At 50.0% G+C, this 20,067-nt stretch overlaps 5 protein-coding genes across 5 annotated transcripts; 2 read left to right on the top strand and 3 right to left on the bottom strand.

Annotated features, from left to right (window-relative positions):
• Window positions 1-5,964: 5,964 nt before the first annotated feature.
• Window positions 5,965-6,387, bottom strand: UHO2_04665 (putative FPR1 - peptidyl-prolyl cis-trans isomerase, FK506-binding protein; the record flags this gene model as incomplete). The annotated part of the gene is made up of 1 exon (XM_041554481.1): window positions 5,965-6,387. The coding sequence occupies one exon, from the start codon at window positions 6,385-6,387 to the stop codon at window positions 5,965-5,967; it is 423 nt and encodes a 140-aa protein (XP_041410415.1).
• Window positions 6,388-6,974: 587 nt separating this feature from the next.
• On the bottom strand, window positions 6,975-8,420 carry UHO2_04664 (uncharacterized protein; the record flags this gene model as incomplete). Its single annotated transcript, XM_041554480.1, has 1 exon — window positions 6,975-8,420. The coding sequence occupies one exon, from the start codon at window positions 8,418-8,420 to the stop codon at window positions 6,975-6,977; it is 1,446 nt and encodes a 481-aa protein (XP_041410414.1).
• A 1,594-nt stretch (window positions 8,421-10,014) lies between these two features.
• Window positions 10,015-11,640, top strand: UHO2_04663 (uncharacterized protein; the record flags this gene model as incomplete). The annotated part of the gene is made up of 1 exon (XM_041554479.1): window positions 10,015-11,640. The coding sequence occupies one exon, from the start codon at window positions 10,015-10,017 to the stop codon at window positions 11,638-11,640; it is 1,626 nt and encodes a 541-aa protein (XP_041410413.1).
• Window positions 11,641-12,014: 374 nt separating this feature from the next.
• UHO2_04662 (uncharacterized protein) lies at window positions 12,015-14,453 on the bottom strand (the record flags this gene model as incomplete). Its single annotated transcript, XM_041554478.1, has 1 exon — window positions 12,015-14,453. One exon carries the CDS (start codon window positions 14,451-14,453, stop codon window positions 12,015-12,017), a length of 2,439 nt encoding a protein of 812 aa, XP_041410412.1.
• A 786-nt stretch (window positions 14,454-15,239) lies between these two features.
• Window positions 15,240-19,448, top strand: UHO2_04661 (uncharacterized protein; the record flags this gene model as incomplete). Its single annotated transcript, XM_041554477.1, has 2 exons — window positions 15,240-16,173; window positions 16,282-19,448. The coding sequence occupies 2 exons, from the start codon at window positions 15,240-15,242 to the stop codon at window positions 19,446-19,448; spliced, it is 4,101 nt and encodes a 1,366-aa protein (XP_041410411.1).
• Between the last annotated feature and the right edge of the window lie 619 nt (window positions 19,449-20,067).

Raw genomic sequence — 20,067 nt, 5'->3', positions numbered from 1 at the left:
ATGACACACCTAGTTCACAGGGTGTGGATGGCAATTCTCATGAACAAAGCAAAAGGTATATATATCCTCACATTACTGTAGTCCTAGTCTATCGAAATCCAAGCATTGCATTTACTATACACTAGTGTGAAAGGAGCTAGAACATAGCCTGGATGGAGAGGTGTATCACATAACTTCAACTGATTAAGAGTCTGAAGTCACATGCTGGATGACTACCCATCATGGTGGAAGAAAACAAACCCCAAGCTAGTGCAGGCAAAGCTGCCAAGAGATCCAAAAGGACTAAGAAGGTCACCATCATCTGACAGCCTCAGGCTGAGAACACCACCAACAATGACAACAAGATCAATGATGATCCCAAATATGAGTCAGATGACAATGATATTGGCAAATGATACAGCTTTTGCACTTTAAGCAAACTCCTTGAACTGGTACCCAAGCTTACCACCCAGAACTATTACAGCTGGAGTGCTCATGTAAAGTCCTTCCTCTGATTGGTACCCTATGCAATGGAACACCTAGAAGGAACATATGATGCAAATCACCCAAAATGGAGTCATTCATTCGATGATGCATTGATGAATGCCTTATGAGGGACCATCAACACCATAGGTGAATGCAATGTAAACTACCTTCTCCTGGAGATAGTGAGAGAGTACCTTACATTCCATCAGGTCTGGAACAAGATAGAAGCAAGATTGGGCAACAAGGCCACCAGGACCTCCCACCAGCTCACCCTAATCACCCAGCTGGGTGACATCAAGATATTCCACTCTGATGCTTGGAAGCTGATACAAGATATCAGAACTATCCAAGCCAAAGGAAGCATCCTGGGAAGACCTTTCACTGATGAAACCTTGTTCTCAGCCCTCCAGAAGTGCATGATTCACCACCCATTGTTCAGGGAGACTGTTGCCACAGTCCATCAAATTAGCTTCAAGGTGCTGGCCACCACACTCAGCACACACCAATTGGCACTGGAGAGTACCCCCACCCAGAAGTTCAATCCCTGACAAGCTCACACTAGAACTGCTGGTGGTGGTGACCAAAACGGATTGGCCCAAGAAACCAATGGCAATGACAGTGGCGAAAAGGCAAAGACTGCATACAGACAGCAGAAGATCCAGTGTTTCATATGCAGGTGAGTCAGACATGGGGCAAGGGAATGCAATGCATCTGTTAGCATCCTGAAAGACTCCCCACTCACCAACTCCAACTAAGAAGCCTGGTGTTCCCTCACTCCAAGTTGGAAGAAGGCACTGAATCCAAAGGAAACAACTTGTTGGATCCTGGATTCAGGAGCCAGTTTTCATATGATCAATAACTATGGCACACTCATTAATCCAAGAACCTGCCAAAAGTATATCTATACTGCCAGAAGAGAGGTTTTGGAAGCAAGTGCTATAGGAGATACTAGCATATCAACTGAGTATGGAGATGTACTACTCCAGAACGTTTTGTATGTTAAGAATCTCAATGTGAATCTATTGTCAACCAATGCATTAATGGATGAGGGGGCATGAGTGATTCTAGACCATGCTGGCAGACAGATACACCTGGCAAATGGAACATTACTCAAGATATCAAAGAACAGCAAGCATGGCTTACTAGAGTTGCAAAGTGACATATGGCAGGAAAGCACAATGACAACATCAGCACAGCCATTCAAGGGTGTTGATGAAGAATTTGAGTTGATTGCAAGGAAGCACACCATTTCCACACAGCAACTCTGGCATGAGCATCTTGGACATCCAGGTTGAGACAAAGCCAAGGCCATCATCAAGAAGATAGGAGATAACATTAAAATAGATATGGACCCAGATACAGCTCTGACATGTGAGCAGTGTATACAGTCCAAGAGCACAGCAGCAAGAATGGGATGAGGTAGTGGAGAAAGAGCCACTGCACCTCTTGACCTCATACATATAGACTTGATCATCAATATGTTGCATGCAACTGAACACACCTGCACACTAGTGCTTGTTGATGATCACAGCAAGTATGTCTGTGCACAACTGTTGCTGTGGAAGAGCCAAGCTTTCCTGCAACTCAAAAGAATCATTTCATTCCTTGAGACCCAGACTGGAAGAAATCTAAAGGTGATCTGATCTGATCAAGGAACAGAGTGGGGAAGCAATGAAGCTCTCAAATGGTCACAAGACAAAGGAATAGAATGGCAAACAACAGTGGGGTACAATAGCAAACAAAATGGAAGGGTGGAATGGATGAACAGAAGCTTGAGCAAAAAGATGCAAACACTACTGGTACAATGAGGACTACCAAAGAGCTTCTGGCCATATGCAATCAGGGCAGCAGCATTCAAGATAAACCTCACTTCAAACACCAATAGTGAGTTCCCATATGAAGTGATGTTCAAGAGATCACCTGAAAAGCTCATATGACTCCTCTGCATCTTCAGATGCCTTGCTTGGGTGAACATCCCAAAAGTTAAACAAAACAATAAGAACTTAGATCAACAAGCAGTGGCGGCTCTCTTCATAGGATACAGCCTAGAATGGAGGGGATGGTTATTCTATAGCCTGGACTATTGACCAAACATTTTCTGGAGTAACTCAGCAAAGTTTTTAGAGTCCAAATGCTGGACCAACCAGACTGAATGGAAGCCAATAAACATTCAATTGCCTCAGACAATGACAAGCAAAGAAGATGCCAAGAACTTGGGTTACTCGGAAGTAAATCTACTCAATGAGACAGACCAGGGATTGCTAAGTGAATACATAGACATGGAGCCAATTGTGGGCATGGACAAGAACCAAGAGCTCAAACTATCGATGAACAGTGACTCCTTTGGACTCACAGCCACAGACAACAAAAGGGAAAGAAATCTTGACCCAACAGTCCAAGAAGCTCTAGTGGGGCCAGATAAGAGGCTGTGGGAGGAAGCAATGCAAAAGGAGTTAGAGGGACTGGAAGCAATGGGCACATGGAAGGTAATGGACCTCCCCCCCAGTATGAACACCATTGACACTAAATGGGTGCTCAAGGTAAAGACAGATGCAAACCTGGTGCCTACAAAGTTCAAAGTGAGACTTGTAGCAAGAGGATTCACTCAAAGAGAAGGTGTTGACTACACCAAAATCTTTGCACCCATAGTGCCAATTCAATCAATTAGAGGAGTATTGGCTGTGGTGGCTGTGCAAGATTGGGAGATAGACTCAGTCAACATTAAGCAAGCATACCTAAACTCCAATTTGCACCATGACATATATCTAAAGCTGCTGATCAGAACAAAGGCACCCCCAGGGAAGGTCCTTAAGTTGATAAAGGGGTTATATGGCTTAAAACAATCAGGCTGAGAATGGAACATTGAAATGGATTCACACCTTCAGAGGATAGGGTTCCATTGTATGGCCAGCACACCCTGCCTATACACAAGAGGAAAGGAAAATGAGATCACAGTTATCACAGCATACATTGATGACATGCTGATAGCTTCACCAAGTCATAAGGAGGTGGATCGCACCAAGAAGGAGATCATGAACAAGTGGGGAATGGAAGACAATGGGAAAATCAAGGAGTTCCTCAGCATCAAGATCACATGGGACAGAGCCCAAAGAAGCATATCACTGGATTTAATGGCATACATTAAGGCAATGGTAAGCAAATGGTTACAGAGAATGACTGAGAAGTCCTGGGTCCCCATGTAGGACATTGCTGCAAGTGCCAGAGGAGACAGATGTCCACCATCGTGAAGCAAGGAATACCAGGAAATGGTCAAAGGAGCACATCAGGATCGATCATGTATTTATATGGGTGTCCAGTGAGCTGGCAATCTCACATGCAAAAATGTGTGGCCCTCTCAGCAGTAGAAGCAGAGTTTGTTGCTGCATTGGAAGCAGCACAGGAAGCCCTATTCTTCTCATATCTACTACAAGACTTAGGGTTTGATAATGTCAAACCAATGCTTCACACTGACAGTCTAGGATGCATACAAGTAAGTAAAGACCCAGCCAAACACTGGAAGCTCAAACATATTGACATGCAATATTACTGTCATGGGCCTGAATGCGCAGGAAGCAGGAAGACCTGTCAGTTCATATGAAGGGAGTGCAGGAATCGAGGGATCAGGCAGATCATGAGATTTGCAGCAGAATTCATTGAGATCTGTAGTAGGAACAGTGCTATGACAGATCTCATCAAGATCTGCACAAGCAATGTTGATATCACAAATCCCACCAGAATCTGCAGTAAGCACAATCATATGGCAGATTCTGCAGAGATCAGTGACAAGGATGTTTGTATGATGAATTCACATGCAAGGAGGACCAAGCTCACATGTGAGGAGGACCAAGCTCTGCCAAGACAGGGACCAAGCTCAGAAGCATGCAGACAGTTACCACTCAGGGGTTCACAAGCTAGGAGTCAAGAGAACTGTCACTGGTCGAAGGAAGAAGACCTGTGTCAAGGACACTGGCGAGCAGGTCATGAGGAGGAGCAGTGTCGAAGGAGTCGACACACAAGGACAGGAGCGGTGCTACAGGGACCCCTGTATAGTACTTGACAAAGAGGGTACTCTCTGGAGAGAGAGAGCCAGAGCAGTGTCACAGGTGACACTACAAAGATGTATATAAGCATACCTTCTCATCATAGGTGGATGAGTGGATCCTCATCCACTCTACACACCATATAACTAGTATTACTTCAGAAGCATAAGTATTCATTAGTTTCAGTCAGCATAGTTGCAATCAAGTCAATTGCCTCTCATTGTAGTGTGTGTGTTGTATCACCACTCACTGATGTCTGAAGGTGGTTCATAGCAAACCAGCAGTCCAGATTAAGATAAAACTGAAGGCAGTAGTCCACTGCAGTCCAGGGATCACCTCAAGCAACAGTTGACACACTGGACACTCATGTCGGCACCACCAAACAAGATACTCACATCAGACCTTGGTGTCATCACAAGCTCACATTGTTATTGATTGTGCCAAGCTACCTCTGGATGGAGTGTCCACAGCAGTCAGTCGAAATCTGCAATAGCATTACTACAACCACAGATTTGAGCAAGAAAGTGATAGAGACAGCTCTATTGCATATTTCACCGAGAATCGCAATACCACTAGTGTTGTCGCATAACTCGACAGGATTGGTAATAGAATTGACTCTATTACAGATTTCAGGTTTCAGGTGCATGACCGCTGACATTTACTTTGTTAGAGATCACATGCAAGAAGGCAACATCATGATCGAATACATTGGAACAACAGGTAACATGGCAGACATCCTCACAAAGCCATTGAAAGGAGGAGAGACAACTCGATTAGCTCAAGCAATGGGTTTGGTCATACCAGCAAGGGGGGGAGTTGAAGTTGCACCAGAATGACAAACATGCAAGAGAGCCAAGCCACCAACAGGCCAAGGATCATGCATACATAGTAAATTTGGTGGCAACCAATCAGGACACATTTAGAGAAAGGAACACTGAGAGTAAGGAGGAAAATGCTGAGGCTCCTCATGACACACCTAGTTCACAGGGTGTGGATGGCAATTCTCATGAACAAAGCAAAAGGTATATATATCCTCACATTACTGTAGTCCTAGTCTATCGAAATCCAAGCATTGCATTTACTATACACTAGTGCGAAAGGAGCTAGAACATAGCCTGGACAGAGAGGTGTATTGCATAACTTCAACTGAGACACTACCAGCATAGGCTGCATGCTCTGTCACCCTAAATGAGAGTTGGGTGGAAGAGATGAAGACCGTCTGGCCAAGAGCAGCTTTCCAGCCCTAGTCACGAGCGAGCAGTCCAATCACAGATGGTGTCAAACAGAACTGAGAATAGAATTAAGCTTTGCAGCGAACAAAAGGTATTGCTTCGTCAGGAGAAGGCATTGCGCGTTCCTCTTCAGAGAGATTTAAGCTGCATCACCAAAACGAGAAGATTGGTACTGTCAGCAACCATGGCATAACCCACCCTTCTTTGCTTCCCTTCCGGAGGTCGTGCTACTTACCACGCTTGCCATTAATAGCGAGCAATTCAACATCGAAGACCAAGTCGGCGTTGGGAGGGATAATACCTGCAGCACCATCGCTTCCATAACCCTCGTTAGCAGGGATGATCAACTTAGCCCTCTCTCCAAGGCTAAGTTGGGGAACACCTTGGTCCCAACCTTGAATCACATGGCCGACACCGATTTGGGTTTCAAAGGGGCTACCTCGGTCACGGGAAGAATCGAATTTCTTTCCGTTAGCCGCGAGGGTTCCGGTGTAGTGCATAGTGACAGTGTCACCTGCTTTGGGGAAATCTTTACCGTTTCCGGGAGAAATTTTCTCGATTTGGACCATGATGGACGATGAAGTTGTGAATGTACGACGGTTGATGAGGTTGGTAGTTCGGAGTAAGGATGCGAGGTTGCGAGTGAACATTGTTGAATAAGTAGGAGAGGCAAGAGTGGCGAACGGACCAGGAAAAAGTCTAGGCAATTGTCGTTGGCTCGAGCGTGAGGAAAAAAAAAAAGGAAAAAATAAAATAAAAATGTGTCACAAGATTTGTATTCAGTCTTTGGCGCAGTGCATTACAAAATTACAAAGACGGTGTTTACAAAAAAAAGGCATGTGAAGCCAAAGGACAACTAGGTACAGCACGTGAGTCACTCCAACAACATTAAGTTGGAGTCCAAAGAGAGAAGAGACCGCTCGAAGGGGAGGAGCAGAAGTACATGGAGAAGAGTCACAAAAGAGCCGAAAGAAATCTCCACCGCTCGTCGAGAGGAAAAGGTGTCGTGGGTGGTCGCTTGAGCGAAAGTCGGAAAGTCGGGAGCCGTGGAGGAAACTGTCGAGGACAGAGAGAGAGGCAAAAGTAGCTAGTGCATCGTTTGCCAAAGTGCTGTGCGGAGCTAGGGGTGCAGGTATCGTCTCTCATCCCGACGAAAAGAAGGGATGTGAGATGGGTTTTGAGGCGCTCTCCTTCAAGCACACAGCACAACGCGAATCCTCTGGAAGAAGAAAGGCGATTACCACGGCAAGTAAGAAGCCAACTGACCTCCAATCTGGCTACCGAACTGCTGAATGTTCTCCAACCCAATACTCTGCAGACTGTTCTGCAACGTCTGCAGTGCCAGATCCGGGTTACCGCCCGAAATCCAAGCCAAGGCACCGGCACCGACAGCACCAGCAGCAGCAACTACACCAGCCGTTGTTGCAATAGGACGCTTCCTGGCTATCCTGGTTCCCCTCTTGAATGCACGAACGACTGTACCGGATTGAGCATAGTCCTCGTCATCTGCAAGTGGATCAAGTTCAGCTGTGGGACGGTCGTTGACTGCCCTTCTCTTCTGACCTCTACCGCTAGCAGTGGTCTTGCCGGATGCAGTGACGGATCCGGTGATACCAGCAGCAAGGGCTTTGGCTTCGGCGATCTGAGCTTCGATTTCGGCTTGCGAGAGAGCGGTGGGGATGCCGTTAGAAGTGGATGAACCAGTTTCGAGGGTGCTTTCGACGGTGACTTTCGAAATGGTGCCAGCGACATTCTCCACACGGGTGACTTTCTGGACCATCCTGGGAGAGTGGGCATCGGAGGCATCGGAGGCAGAAGAGGCGGCAGCGGAGACGCGTTGACGCTTGCGAGGAGTCTTGACTTCAGCAGCGACGGGGGCAGAGGTGAGGATGGGAGCACCGCCGTCCACAGCGTGTTCCGCAGTAGCGTGGATGAGGGGAAGGGCGAACTTGGCGATGCCATAGTCCTCAGCTACTTCCACGGCGTCCTCGGCGGGGATCCAGGTACCTTGGAGGCGGACACCGGTGCTGCCTTCGGGAAGGACGCGGATCTGCTTCTCATCACTGATGGGCTCGGTGTCGGTGGAACCAGCATCCTTCTTGGGAGTCTCGGCGGTCTTGCGAGGGCGACCGCGCTTCTTGGGCGTCTCGGGAGCCTTGACTTCCTCCAGAATGTAACCTCCGTTGGCGCGGTTGGTGTCGTACTGGGCATCAAGGAACTGCATCTCGGCAGCCTCGGCTTTACCATTCGCAAACGGGAATGCGAGGCGGAACATGGAGGAAGCAGCCATAGCATTGGTGTCGAAACGCTTGAGCAAGAAAGCATGGTCCTGACCGTTGACAGTGGGAAGCTTGACACGACCAATGATGATGTCGTGACCCTCGCGCTTGATGATCTGTAGTTTGACGACGGCTTGATCGACTTCTCTGAGACGAGGGTTCTTCGAGGTGGGAAGTTTGGGACGGTTGAGGTTGGGCTTGATCTCTTTGGCGGCTGTCTCTTTGGCGGCTGTCTCTACGGCGGCAGCGGCTTCTTTCTCCTTCTTGCTCTTGCGGGGAGAAGCGGTGGGGGAAGCGGGACCGGCTGTGGAGGCGTTGGAAGCTACCGAGGAAGAACGAGCGCGTCGAGGAGTCGACTTGCGCGTCGGCGTGGACTTGCACGTGGTAGAAGAAACAGCGGGCATGGTGGACTATGGTTTGCTATCGAGCGAGCGGATATAAGAGTGCGGAACAAGAGACTAAGGTCGGGGATGCGAATAGGTTTCGGTGATTGTCAAACACGAGACGCGTCAAAAGTACCGAACGATGGATTGGTCGAGCAAGGAGGCTCGTCGATAGCGAAAGGGGGGGGGGGGGGGTTGTTGAGACAGGAACGGAGGAGCCGTGAGAGGCGGAAAGAAGATGATGGTAGTAAAGAGGATCGGGACAGGCTGTGTGTCGAGCGAGATGAAGTGCGCAAAGGGGGCCGAGGAATGGTGGGTCCGAAAAAAGCAAGAGACGCTTGCTGTGCAAAGTTAGCCTGTTTGGCGGCCTCTATTCGCGTGTCACACACTCTCTCACACAGCCTTATGCGAGCAGTGAGAGAGCACAGGTCGCGCTGAGCTGTGACCCTTTTCCCCCGACTTGCACCCACACCATCTGCGACCTCAAATTGACAGTCCGATTCTGCCGCAAAGTTGAGTGCTGTTCTAACGCGCTTCGACGAGGCAAACGTTTTCAGATCCACAAAATATTCGCACGAAAGAACTTTTCGGCACACCGATCGAAAGATAGCAAGGGGACGCAACGATCGGGCCCATCACATCGACTCATCATCCGCGTTCAAGAGGCTCAGTTCAGGCAGGGTCTGGCTCTTTCCTATAATCACCCCCCGCAATAGATCACCTCCGCAATAGATCACCTCCGCAATAGATCACTGACAGCAGTTCATCATTGCCGGTGACAGTTGCAAGCACTGTCCGCATTGACGGCTCATCCGGCTGCTGACTGTTTCAGCGTAAGGGGTGGAAGATAAGGGTCAGCTTTGACTGTCGTCTGTGCAGCTCGAAAAGCCAATTCGCTGCCTCTCGAAAGGGGCCGTGCGTGTTTGCTGCGTGTTGTAACAGAAAGACATCACATGACCTCAAACCTGCCGGACTAGGTCGACAAAGAACGTGTGCTGCCGATACTGCCATGCTTGGATATCGTTGACTTGCAGTGCCATTGATGCGTGTTTTCGCTTTCACCCGCCCCAGTTGCCTCAATAATGAGCTCCGAACGTGCACTCTCCCACCTGCCTCGAGCCTGAAAATCGCCCCGCCTTAAGCTTATCCGCTGCCGCCGTTTTAGCGCGTGTTGCGGAAAGCGAGCTCAAGTCGACATCATCTATCCTAACCTCTCCTCCTTCACGACCATCGTCTGCTATCATTCAAGATTGACACGAGTCAACGAGATCCTCGCGATTAACGCGAACCCACCCATCTCACCATCTCGGGCACCCAATCCAGGCGTGTTCGGCGATCCAGCTCCTCCTTCTATCCCTTCTATCTCTTTGGCGCTGACTGGCGCAATCCACGCGTTGGGTCAACCGTCCTGAACAACAGCTATCTCAACTTGCTCGGTGCAATCACGCCGATCGATCGCAAGCTTTCTCAACTCCCTCTCGCCTCGCCGGCAAGCTTTCTCAACTCCCTCTCGCCTCGCCGGCAAGCTTTCTCCGGACCGCTCGATTGATCATTCAATCACTCTTTTCTTATCAGAGCTCATCTGACAGTGACTTGCCAACCCCCATCCCTGACCATGAAGTTTCTCGAATACCCTCAACTCGAGCTCCTCTCGAGAGCGCTCACCTTTGAGTCAGCAGAGTGCAAGGTCTTTACTCGCATGGAGGCCTACTCCTGCAAGACTGTATCCAAGGAGAAGCGTCTCTTCAAGAGCCTCGAGTCTTCCTACCTCCGCTCCGCTTCCACCTCTCCGCCTGACTATCTCGAAGCAGCACTCGCTTCTCCCTTCGGCCCTCTCGACCAAGCTTCGGCTCGAAAGACCCTCTTCTTGCTCATCGCAACTCTCAATGTCGCCTTCCCCGACCATGATTTCAGCCAAGTCAACCCGGCCGACTTCCGCAAAGAGACCAGCTCCGCAATGGTTCTCAACTCGCTCAGTACTACTTTGCTCAGCTTGAAAACCTCGTCCAATGCGCCGCGCTCTTACAGTTCTTTCCCAGGCTCGTTCGAGGAGCCTAGCTTTGCAATTGGATCGACTGGCGAGTCTCCTGGCTCAGCTGGCCCAACAGCCTCACTCCCTCCTCTGATCACCCATCCAGCACTTTCGCATATCCTCGACGACATCATGGACGTCTCCGACTGCCAAGTCTATACCTTCCATCCCGACATGGACTCGGACCCGCATGCGAGCGCCGAGCCCGAAGAGGAAGGCGATCTCGCTGACGATGACCCTTACCATGACGAAGAGTACTGGGACGATGACCGCGCCGGAATGCGAGGCCGTGAAGACACACCCCGTGCTCGGGCACACACTGCCGATGATCAAGACGAGGAGATGGTGGATGCACCCATGTTTGACGAAGATGTCTATGGTCAAGGTCTCAGCGGAGGCCACGCACCAACTCACAGCATCGCAACTATCGGTCCAGATGGCCAAATGGTTCTGTCTCGTCCTGATTTCGACGCCAGGAGGACGCCATCCATGGAGAGCTCAAGCCTCACTTCCTATTCGTCATACCACGACTCGAACTTCAACGACGAGGAGGATGACCTTGATGGCACCGGTGCTGGTCTGCTTTGGTCCACATTCGCCTTCTTCTACAACCGCAAGATGAAGCGTATCCTCTTTGTCTCGGTTTGGAGCCGAAAGAATGCTCGCTTCGGCATGCCAACCTCTTCATGGGCGTATGCGCAACCACCACCCGTCCTCAGCGCTTCCCTCGGCTCACCACAAGCCAACTACCGCCGCGTCACTTCTCGACCTTCTACAGGACGACAACGTTCGACGTCCAATGCTAAGAAACAGGCGTCCTTAGCTCCGACAGCCGCTGCTGCGACCACGCTCGCCAAACGCGCTATTACCAGAACCGACTCTACTGGCTCTCTCAAACGAGCTGGTCGACCAGGCCACATCCGCGCACAATCTGGCAGTCCCGCTCCTTCGGCCATGTCTCCTTTCCCACATGCATCGCCTCGTGCAATCCGAACAGCAGACCCGATGGAGAACATCCTTGTCCTGGACGGTAGAAGGAACATCAATTCTCTCGACGCGGCCTTGTTAAGCGCCAGTGCTCCTGCTGCAGCCGCAAGTGCGTCTATCAAAGCCGCTAAGCGCGGGACACCAACTTCGATGCGCAGCAAGAGGTCTTCTGACACCGCGAGTGGTCTCGATGGCAAGCGGGTCAAGAAGCAGTCTGCCTAGGCAGCGTTCTCATCTATCTGGTTCTGTTTCTTGAGGGCTCTGTCTTTACGTCTTGTCAAAGTTATCCGGGATCGGGTCTTCTCGGTCACCGGCTCTCAGTCTCCCGATCTCTCTGCGTTCTGTTCTTGTACTTCTATCATCGGTCTCTATCGCGTCGTAAAATCGCTGTTTTGCTTCGATTGACAAGCTCTTGTGAATGTGCACTTGAATGGTTTTGGACTGTGTCAATGAGGTCAACATGATGAGCAGCACAATGGATGAGATGAGCCAAGCAAGCGCAATACGCAGCATAGTCAACACGCGTCGAGCCTTGATGTCAAATGATTGTATCCAAGGCGAGAGTTGTCGTACTCTTGCATGATCCGGCTTCCGGCTCAAGCCTGTGCCGAAGAGCCCTTGAACCTCTGATCACCGCTCTGCTTCGTCAATTGTCGATGCTTATGACTCGAAGTATCTTCCTTCAGCGCCTCCCTCATCAGCATCGTAGCGTACGAGCTCGAAGGAAGCTGAAACTTCAACGTCAGTGCTGTGAACTTTTTCCCTTCCTTCTCTTTCCCGTTCTCTGCTCCTGGAAGAGAGTTCGACAGCTCGGGGTTGAGGCACAGCTCTTCATCCGTGTAGGTGAGCGGGACGTCAGGGTCGGTGTAAGATGTAATGCGGTAATCAAAGTTTCGTGGTTTGACCAGCATTCGACGGTAGGATCCTTTGAGTTGGTATTCGGGGGTCTTGGAGGAGGTGAGTTGGTCGTGGGTGAGGTTGTCGGCTGCAAGAATAGATGTGTAGAGATCTGACATCCAGCCGGGTGGTAGGTCGATGGATGAGCCGGGTAGAGGCAGGATTACGTCGTAGATGCTCCACTTGCCTTCTTCCAGGTCGGCCTTGATAAGGACTTTGATGGGTCGCTGCCAAGTAGGGACCTTCATCTCGTCATTGCGAAGATCATCCTCATCCATCTCATCCCCATCCTTCTCCGCAGCAGGTTCATCGTCGTCTGCACCCCAAATATCATCTTCGTTCGCATCGGCAAACACCACATCACCCTCCACCGCCTCTCCGCTACCAAATCTCTCGATCCTCTCCGAAACCAATCTGTTCCACACGTACGACTGATACGCATGAACGTACATCAATCTCAACGTCCTTGGGATGTTTCCAAATGCTCCTTGCCAGTCACCGCTGTTCCACTTGTGACTCCTCATTTTGTCGAGGATATGCTTTTCAGCGATACAATTCTTCGGAATTGCATAATAGGCTTTTTCTAGCTCTCCGTCGCGGTAGAGTTGTTTAGCTTTGAGAAGGTCGATTGAATCACCATCGTCCGAGGTAGGGGTGGAGGGGCCACGAGGGAGAAATAAAAGATTGATGGCGGATTTCAAATCGTTTTGAAGGATGAGGATGCCAATGTGATGAGTTGGGATAGCGCCGGTGCCGAACCGCTGCATGCCAAAGTAGTTGATGAAGCCACGGTTGCGAAGTACTTCCATGGAGGCGCGGACGGTGGAGAGGAACGCTTCATCTACATCACCGCTAGAGGAGGAAAAAGGAGAGGGACGGACGTTGCGAAGGGTGATGGTGAATTCATTCCCTTTCAGTTGGCCAAGTTTGAGCGGTTGCTGAGCGTAGGACAGGTGACCGATACGAATGCCTCTATCTCCTCTAGCTGTGGTTGCATCGAGTACTGTCCTTCCTTTACCCTTTCCCTTGCCTTTCGAAGCACCCACATCAGCAGTGATCCCATTAACCAAGCGATACACATCATCCAACGTCTTCCTATTGCGTTTCAGCGAAACTCTTTGCACCGTCACCGCTCTCTTATCCTTCGTTCCCGCCACACCCAAATCCTTCGTTGGCAGTCTACCCCCACCTCTACCCGCAAATCCTCCTCTCCCCCTTCCTCTCCCTCTCCCTCCCCTCCCACCACCACCTCCACCACCACCCAACCTCATCAGATCGGCGAGCATGCCCATCGCCTCCTGATGATCTCTATTCGTCTTATGCAACAAGAAATGGATGTACGGTGGAGAATTTCTTGCTTCTTCCGGCAGCTCCTCACTTATTCTTCTATCCGACCTATTCGCCCATCTAACTGCAATCCTCGTGCTTGCAGCAGAAACACTCTGCTCTCTATTCGCAAGCGCATCTTCGTCCTCTTGAAGTTGCTCCGCTGTTTTCCTACCACCACCCATCGGGCGAACTTTGCAAGAATCAGTCCCAAGTTTGCCGTGGAATAGTTCTCGAATAAGTTTGTGCACCTGTGTTCTCTGGTCTTTGTCTTCGAGCGGACGAGTGGTGATGCTAGCAGCAGAGACAATAGTGGCGTTCGCTCCTGTGGCCATGTTCTCTCCGTCTTTACCTCTGGACCACATGGCCTTTATACCGGCGATCGATTCGGGTGTGAAGAAAGGAGAGAGTTTGAAATCGGCATCTGTGGGCCAGGCTCCTTCGTCGACCTTGGCTTTTTCGAGCCCTTGCGCTGCTTGGGTTGCGTGCTCCTTGGTGGTGCTGGTGCTTGAAGAGGCTTCGGAGGGGTGTAGCTGAGAGAGGTATTTGCCGGGCGGAGGGTGGAGCGCTGTAACTCGGCAGACAGTACCGGAGGTATCAATTTCGTTGACCATAAAGTCGGTGAATCGCTGTTTGATGATTCCTTGGAAACCGGGGAGAGAGGGGTCGATATAGGCTGTGATGCCTGCTCGCGATTCAGTCATTCTAGTTTCCAGGGGTGCTGCAGTGGAGGCATCGTTATCGATTTTGATCCGTTTGGCTTCTGGATTAGAGCCAGAAACATCCTGTGACGGAGTGTCGTGATCCGCCATGATATCTGAGTATCGTTCTCTAGATCAAGGCAGGTGGTATGTAGTGGCCAGAAACGGCGTTGAGAAGAAATCAAAAATGTCACGCTGCGGAAAATTTGGTGTGGGTCAAAGGTCATTTCCGAATTCCGCGTTTCCATCGCGTCAATGGTGTCCTCCTCCTAAGGGGCCATGACAGATTGTTTAATAACCTCATGGTGGCCAAAGATCATGGTCGCTGGAGGACTAGATTCATGTCTTTGGGCGCTCGCAGACTGACAGCGTGATTGCTTGATAGGAGTACATGACATTTTCGCAGAGATTCCGATCAGACATGCCAAACATGTTTGCCCCGCGCTTAACCCCCAGAGGGGAGCAGGAACCCATGCCCAGGGCCCCATGATAATGATATACAATGCTACATCAAATATAGAGGAGTCCTACGGATAGCCTTGATAAGCATATCGAAAGTGCCGTTGTGGTCATGATCTGCTGAGTAGAGGCAGGTAGTTGAGGGAGTTGAAGTAGACAAAGCTACACAAAGTGTAGAGACAGCGAAGGTAGTGCTTACGGCCGAGTAAAAGGCCTGAACATCTTAGCACGGACCACATGTGTCACAACCTACTCATAACAAATGCTTTGTTATGTTCCGCAGTCAATGCGGCTCTCCGCCGCTCTTCTTTTGTATATGTATAGACTCCTCGCTCTCTCGCTCTCTGTCTCTTATCATCATCAATCCACGCAGAAAATCAGATACCTCAACTGATTAAGAGTCTGAAGCTCAGCAGCTTCTAGCGCCTCGCCACCAGGATGCCACCAAGAGTAGATAGCGTAGCACTACTTGAATGCACCATGCAGATGATCAGGGAAACTCACACCAACTGGGACAAAGACCAAGTCTTGGAGCGTGCCTTCTCGCTAATGAACCTCCAACCCAACACCAACCAAGCAGAGAAGATCCCCAAGTCGGTGCTCAGCATCATCTCGCAAATCGTCAAGCTCAACGAGAACAACTGGGCCATCTGGGAGCCGATGTTCATGGACTGCATCCGCCCAATCAAGAACGCCAAGCAGATCCTCACTGAGGAGATTCCCAGTGGCCATACTGACTATGATGAGGAACTGGACAGCCACTTGCTGGGTCTCATCTTGTCCTCCTGTGACCACGGACCCACCAGCCGTATCAACACCTACACCGTGCGGGAGCAAGGTGAGGAGGAGCAGCTCGGCTCTACACTCTACAAGAAGCTCAAAGCTGCTCTCACAATAAATGACGAAGTTAAGCTCTCCGCCATTCACGACTGGGTACATGAAGTCAAGCTAGCCCAGCGCAACATTGCCAACCTTGGTAAGGTGCTCGATCAAATCTGGAATGACGCAGCCAGGCTCGGTAGCCGCATGGACGAAAAGCTCAAGAAGTCTACCCTGTACCGCTGCGTCAAAGACGACTGGCTCTACACCCAGACAGTAGACTCCCTCAAAGCTGCTCAACCTGGTTGCAGCTATGAGTATGCCTATCATGCACTAGCTAAGAAGCACCAAGAAGCCGAGCTCTCAGGTCGTATCCGAGCCACAGCCAGAGCCACGAGCAATAGAAGTTCAACAGGCCAAGCTGGCGAGCATAGGCAGGTTCTTAACCAAGAGGATTACAATAGGGGCAGGCGCGACCCCGCAAACCCTAATGAACCAGCCAAGTGCTATAGGTGTAGGCAACCCGGGCACATTGCCATCAACTGCACCAACAGTCAGGAGCGAACTCCTACTCAGCAAGGATAGGGACTCGGGTGCACCTTCTTCATAAGCAACACTGGCAACCGTAAACAAGACTGCATGTGGATTCTCGATTCTGGAGCTACACATCACATGGTTCGTGATGAGGGTATGCTCATTGCTCCGATGCCGAAGCAAGGATCCGTAGACACTGCTGGACATGAACGGTTGCGAGTACAGGCAATAGGCGATGCAACTTTGCGAGTAAGAGACGTTAAGATACCACTCACTGATGTACTTCACGTTCCCAACCTTAGCAAAAACCTATTGTCCATCCCAGCGCTGACTGAAAATGGTGCACGCATGATATTTGAAGAGTCTGGAGCTACTATCCTCCAGCATGATGGGAGCATGGTCAAGAGCAAGACCAACCGACGCAAGAAGAGATGGGAGGTTTACAGTGACTCCCTAGCAGCACAGCTCAATGATCCCCTAGAGGGCATTGATGCCACCACAACACCAGCAAAACCTGCAAGCCACACAACGAGCAAACTATGGCACGAACGATCTGGTCATCCTGGCAGGAACAAGACCAAGCAAATCCAGGACCACTACTTAGGAAAAGAGACACAGCTTGGACATGACGCAAGGGATTGCAACTGTTGCAGCCAAGCAAAGCAAACACATGCAAGAATGACAAGTAGCAAAACAGAGCGAGCCCAGGCACCCCTGGAGCTGGTACACATTGACTTGATGACGGACCTGAAAGGCCATCCCAACTACCACCATGCACTGGTAATTGTAGATGACTCGTCATCATATGTTTATGTGAAACCACTCCTCAGCAAGGCCGAAGCATTCCCCGCTCTAAAGGCATGGATCAAAGCAGCAGAGATAGCAACGGACCACACGCTAAAGTGCATCTGCAGTGACAACGGAACAGAGTGGTCCAGCTTTGGAGCAGAAGAATGGAAACAAGAAGCAGGGTTCAAGTGGCAGAAAACCACACCTTACATCAGTGCCCAGAATGGGAGAGCAGAGCGCATGATCAGATCCCTTCAAGAAAAGATGCGTGCAATGCTTGTCCAGAGATCAGTACCAAAGGAGCTGTGGCCCTATGCCATCATGGCTGCAGGGCACACACTGAACTTGACACCCTCTACTGAAGCAAATAGGATTCCATATGAGGACTTCCACTGCAAGTCTGCGCATGGCTTGGCCAAGCAGCTGCATGTCTTTGGTTGCCTTGCTTGGGTCCACCTCCCCAAGAAGGATCATACAGGAAAGCACGGCATAAGAGCAATCCCAGGAATCATGGTCGGCTACGATGACGAGCACAAGGGCTGGAAATTCTTCACCCCTGGCCACACCCCATCTATACGGTGGAGCAACTCAGCCACATTCCATGAAGCCAAAGGTTGGCATGATCGCCCCAGTGTGCAGAGCCCACTGCAGTTCGGCTTCGAGAGCCTCGAAGCAGAGGGTAATAGACCCAAGACAGATAGCGACAAGCCCGAATTGGAGGTGGAAGTACTCGACACGGAGGACCCACTTCCCAAAATACACACTGCACTGCCTGCCAACCCTATAGATGACAACAGGTCGGAGCTCGATGTTGAAGAGATAATTGGAGAAGCACACACAGCCATCCTGAACCTCATGCCGACCTTAAAGGAAGCACTCGCCAGTGATGATGCACAACAATGGCAGGAAGCCATACGCAAGGAGTTGGACAGACTTGAGGCAATGGGAACATGGGAGATTGTGGACGTTCCACCAAACACTAGACTTGTCAACTCCAAAATAGTCCTTCGGCTCAAATTGGATGCCGATGGCATACCTGTCCGGCACAAAGCGAGACTTGTCGCACAGGGCTTCACACAGCAGGAGGGTATCGACTTCGAAGAGACCTTTGCACCTGTGGCACCGCTCAGTGCAATAAGAGCCCTGTTATCCTTGGCAGTGGAGCGCAACTGGGAAGTCCATCAGCTTGACATCACAATGGCTTACCTCAACTCCATGCTCAACCATGTGATCTACATGAAACCACCAGAAGGTGCCAAGGTGCCGAAAGGGAAAGCCTACCGAGTCATCAAGGGACTGTATGGCCTTAAACAGTTGGGACAGGAATGGAACATGGAGTTTGATAAGTTCCTACAACGCTCAAACTTTCACAGGCTCGACTGCACACCGTGCATCTACACTAGAGGAGAAGGGGATAACTTCGCAATAGTGGTCATCTATGTTGACGACACACTAATTATAGCTCCAACCCTAGAAACAGTAAGGTGTATCAAGGAGGAAATAGGCCAAAGATGGTGGATGGAGGATGGTGGCAATGTCTCCCACTTCCTCGGGATCAAAATCACCAGGGATCGAGAAGCGAAAACCATGGACCTCGAGCAAACTAGTTACATTAAGCAGCTTCTGGATGAACATTTGGACAAGCGCAGAAGGAAGTCCAGCGTACCACTCCAAGACATCCCAGTCCCAGAAACGGCAGCAAGCATAGCAGAACAAAAGGAGTACCCACAGATCGTTGGCAAACTCCTGTGGTTGTCTAATGGAACACGTCCAGACATCAGCCAAGCTGTCGGCATCCTTGCACGCTATATGACACAACTGTCAAGGGAGCACTACAATGCTGCACAGAAAGTACTCCAATATTTGGACCACACACGAGATATCCACTTGCAATACAGCAGCAACAAGCAACAAGACTTTCTGATGGCGCACAGCGATGCAAACTGGGCAAGCGATGCTACAGCACAACGCAAAAGCTCATCTGGTTCAGCAGTGTTTGTGTGTGGCAACCTGGTAGCATGGAAATCAGCACTACAGCGCTGCACCGCCTTATCGGCGGTGGAAGCAGAATTTGTAGCTGCGACAGAAGCTGCACGAGAGGTCCTGTTCTTCAAGCACCTCTTCAAGGCCGTCGGAATTGATGTTGGTATCCCTACAATCTTTTCAGACAACACTGGTACCATCCAGGTTAGCAAGGACCCCACGCAACACTGGAAGTTAAAGCACATTGACACCAAATACCACTTCATCAGAGACAACGTGCAAGATGGAAAGGTCAAGATCAAGTACATTAACACTGCAGATAACTTGGCAGACCTCTTTACCAAACCAGTGGGAAAGACTATACTACAGCGTGCACGACAGGGACTGGGACTAAAAGCCCAGCATGATGCAGTGGCTCAGCAGTCTCCTGCCTTGCCACTGAGGGAGGCAGTTGAGGGAGTTGAAGTAGACAAAGCTACACAAAGCGTAGAGACAGCGAAGGTAGTGCTTACAGCCGAGTAAAAGGCCTGAACATCTTAGCATGGACCACATGTGTCACAACCTACTCATAACAAATGCTTTGTTATGTTCCGCAGTCAATGCGGCTCTCCGCCGCTCTTCTTTTGTATATGTATAGACTCCTCGCTCTCTCGCTCTCTGTCTCTTATCATCATCAATCCACGCAGAAAATCAGATACCTCAACTCAGGTTGGGCATTGGAATTGTCAGCAGTCGCGTGCCTGAAACCCGAAATCTGTGGTAAAAGGCAACTACTACTAATCTCAGCAAGATCTGCTGTAAGAGGCCTTCTATTATTGTTCTTGCTGGAATCTGTCGTAGAAGCCTTCTATGACTGTTCTTGCTCAAATATATCATAACTTAAAGGTTATCACAGGTTTTAACTGCCTGCTGAGGACACTCTGTCCAAAGGTAGCTTGGCACAATCAAAGTCCAATAGTTACTTTGTCTGAGGTGGCACCAAGGTCTGATGCTAATGTGATTGCTTTGACACGAGTGTCCAGTGTGTCGACTGACTGATTGAGTGATCCCCAGACCACAGTGGATGACTGCCATTGGTTCTAATGATCAAGAGAGCCAGACCGCAGTATGAAACTGCCTTCAGTGTCAATTGATATCCAGA

Source organism: Ustilago hordei (genome assembly GCF_900519145.1).
Source record: "Ustilago hordei strain Uho2 genome assembly, contig: UHO2_contig_10, whole genome shotgun sequence".
Classification (NCBI taxonomy): Eukaryota; Fungi; Basidiomycota; class Ustilaginomycetes; order Ustilaginales; family Ustilaginaceae; genus Ustilago; species Ustilago hordei.
The sequence above is the reverse complement of the archived record's forward strand: the minus strand, read 5'-3'. Positions and strand labels throughout refer to the sequence as shown.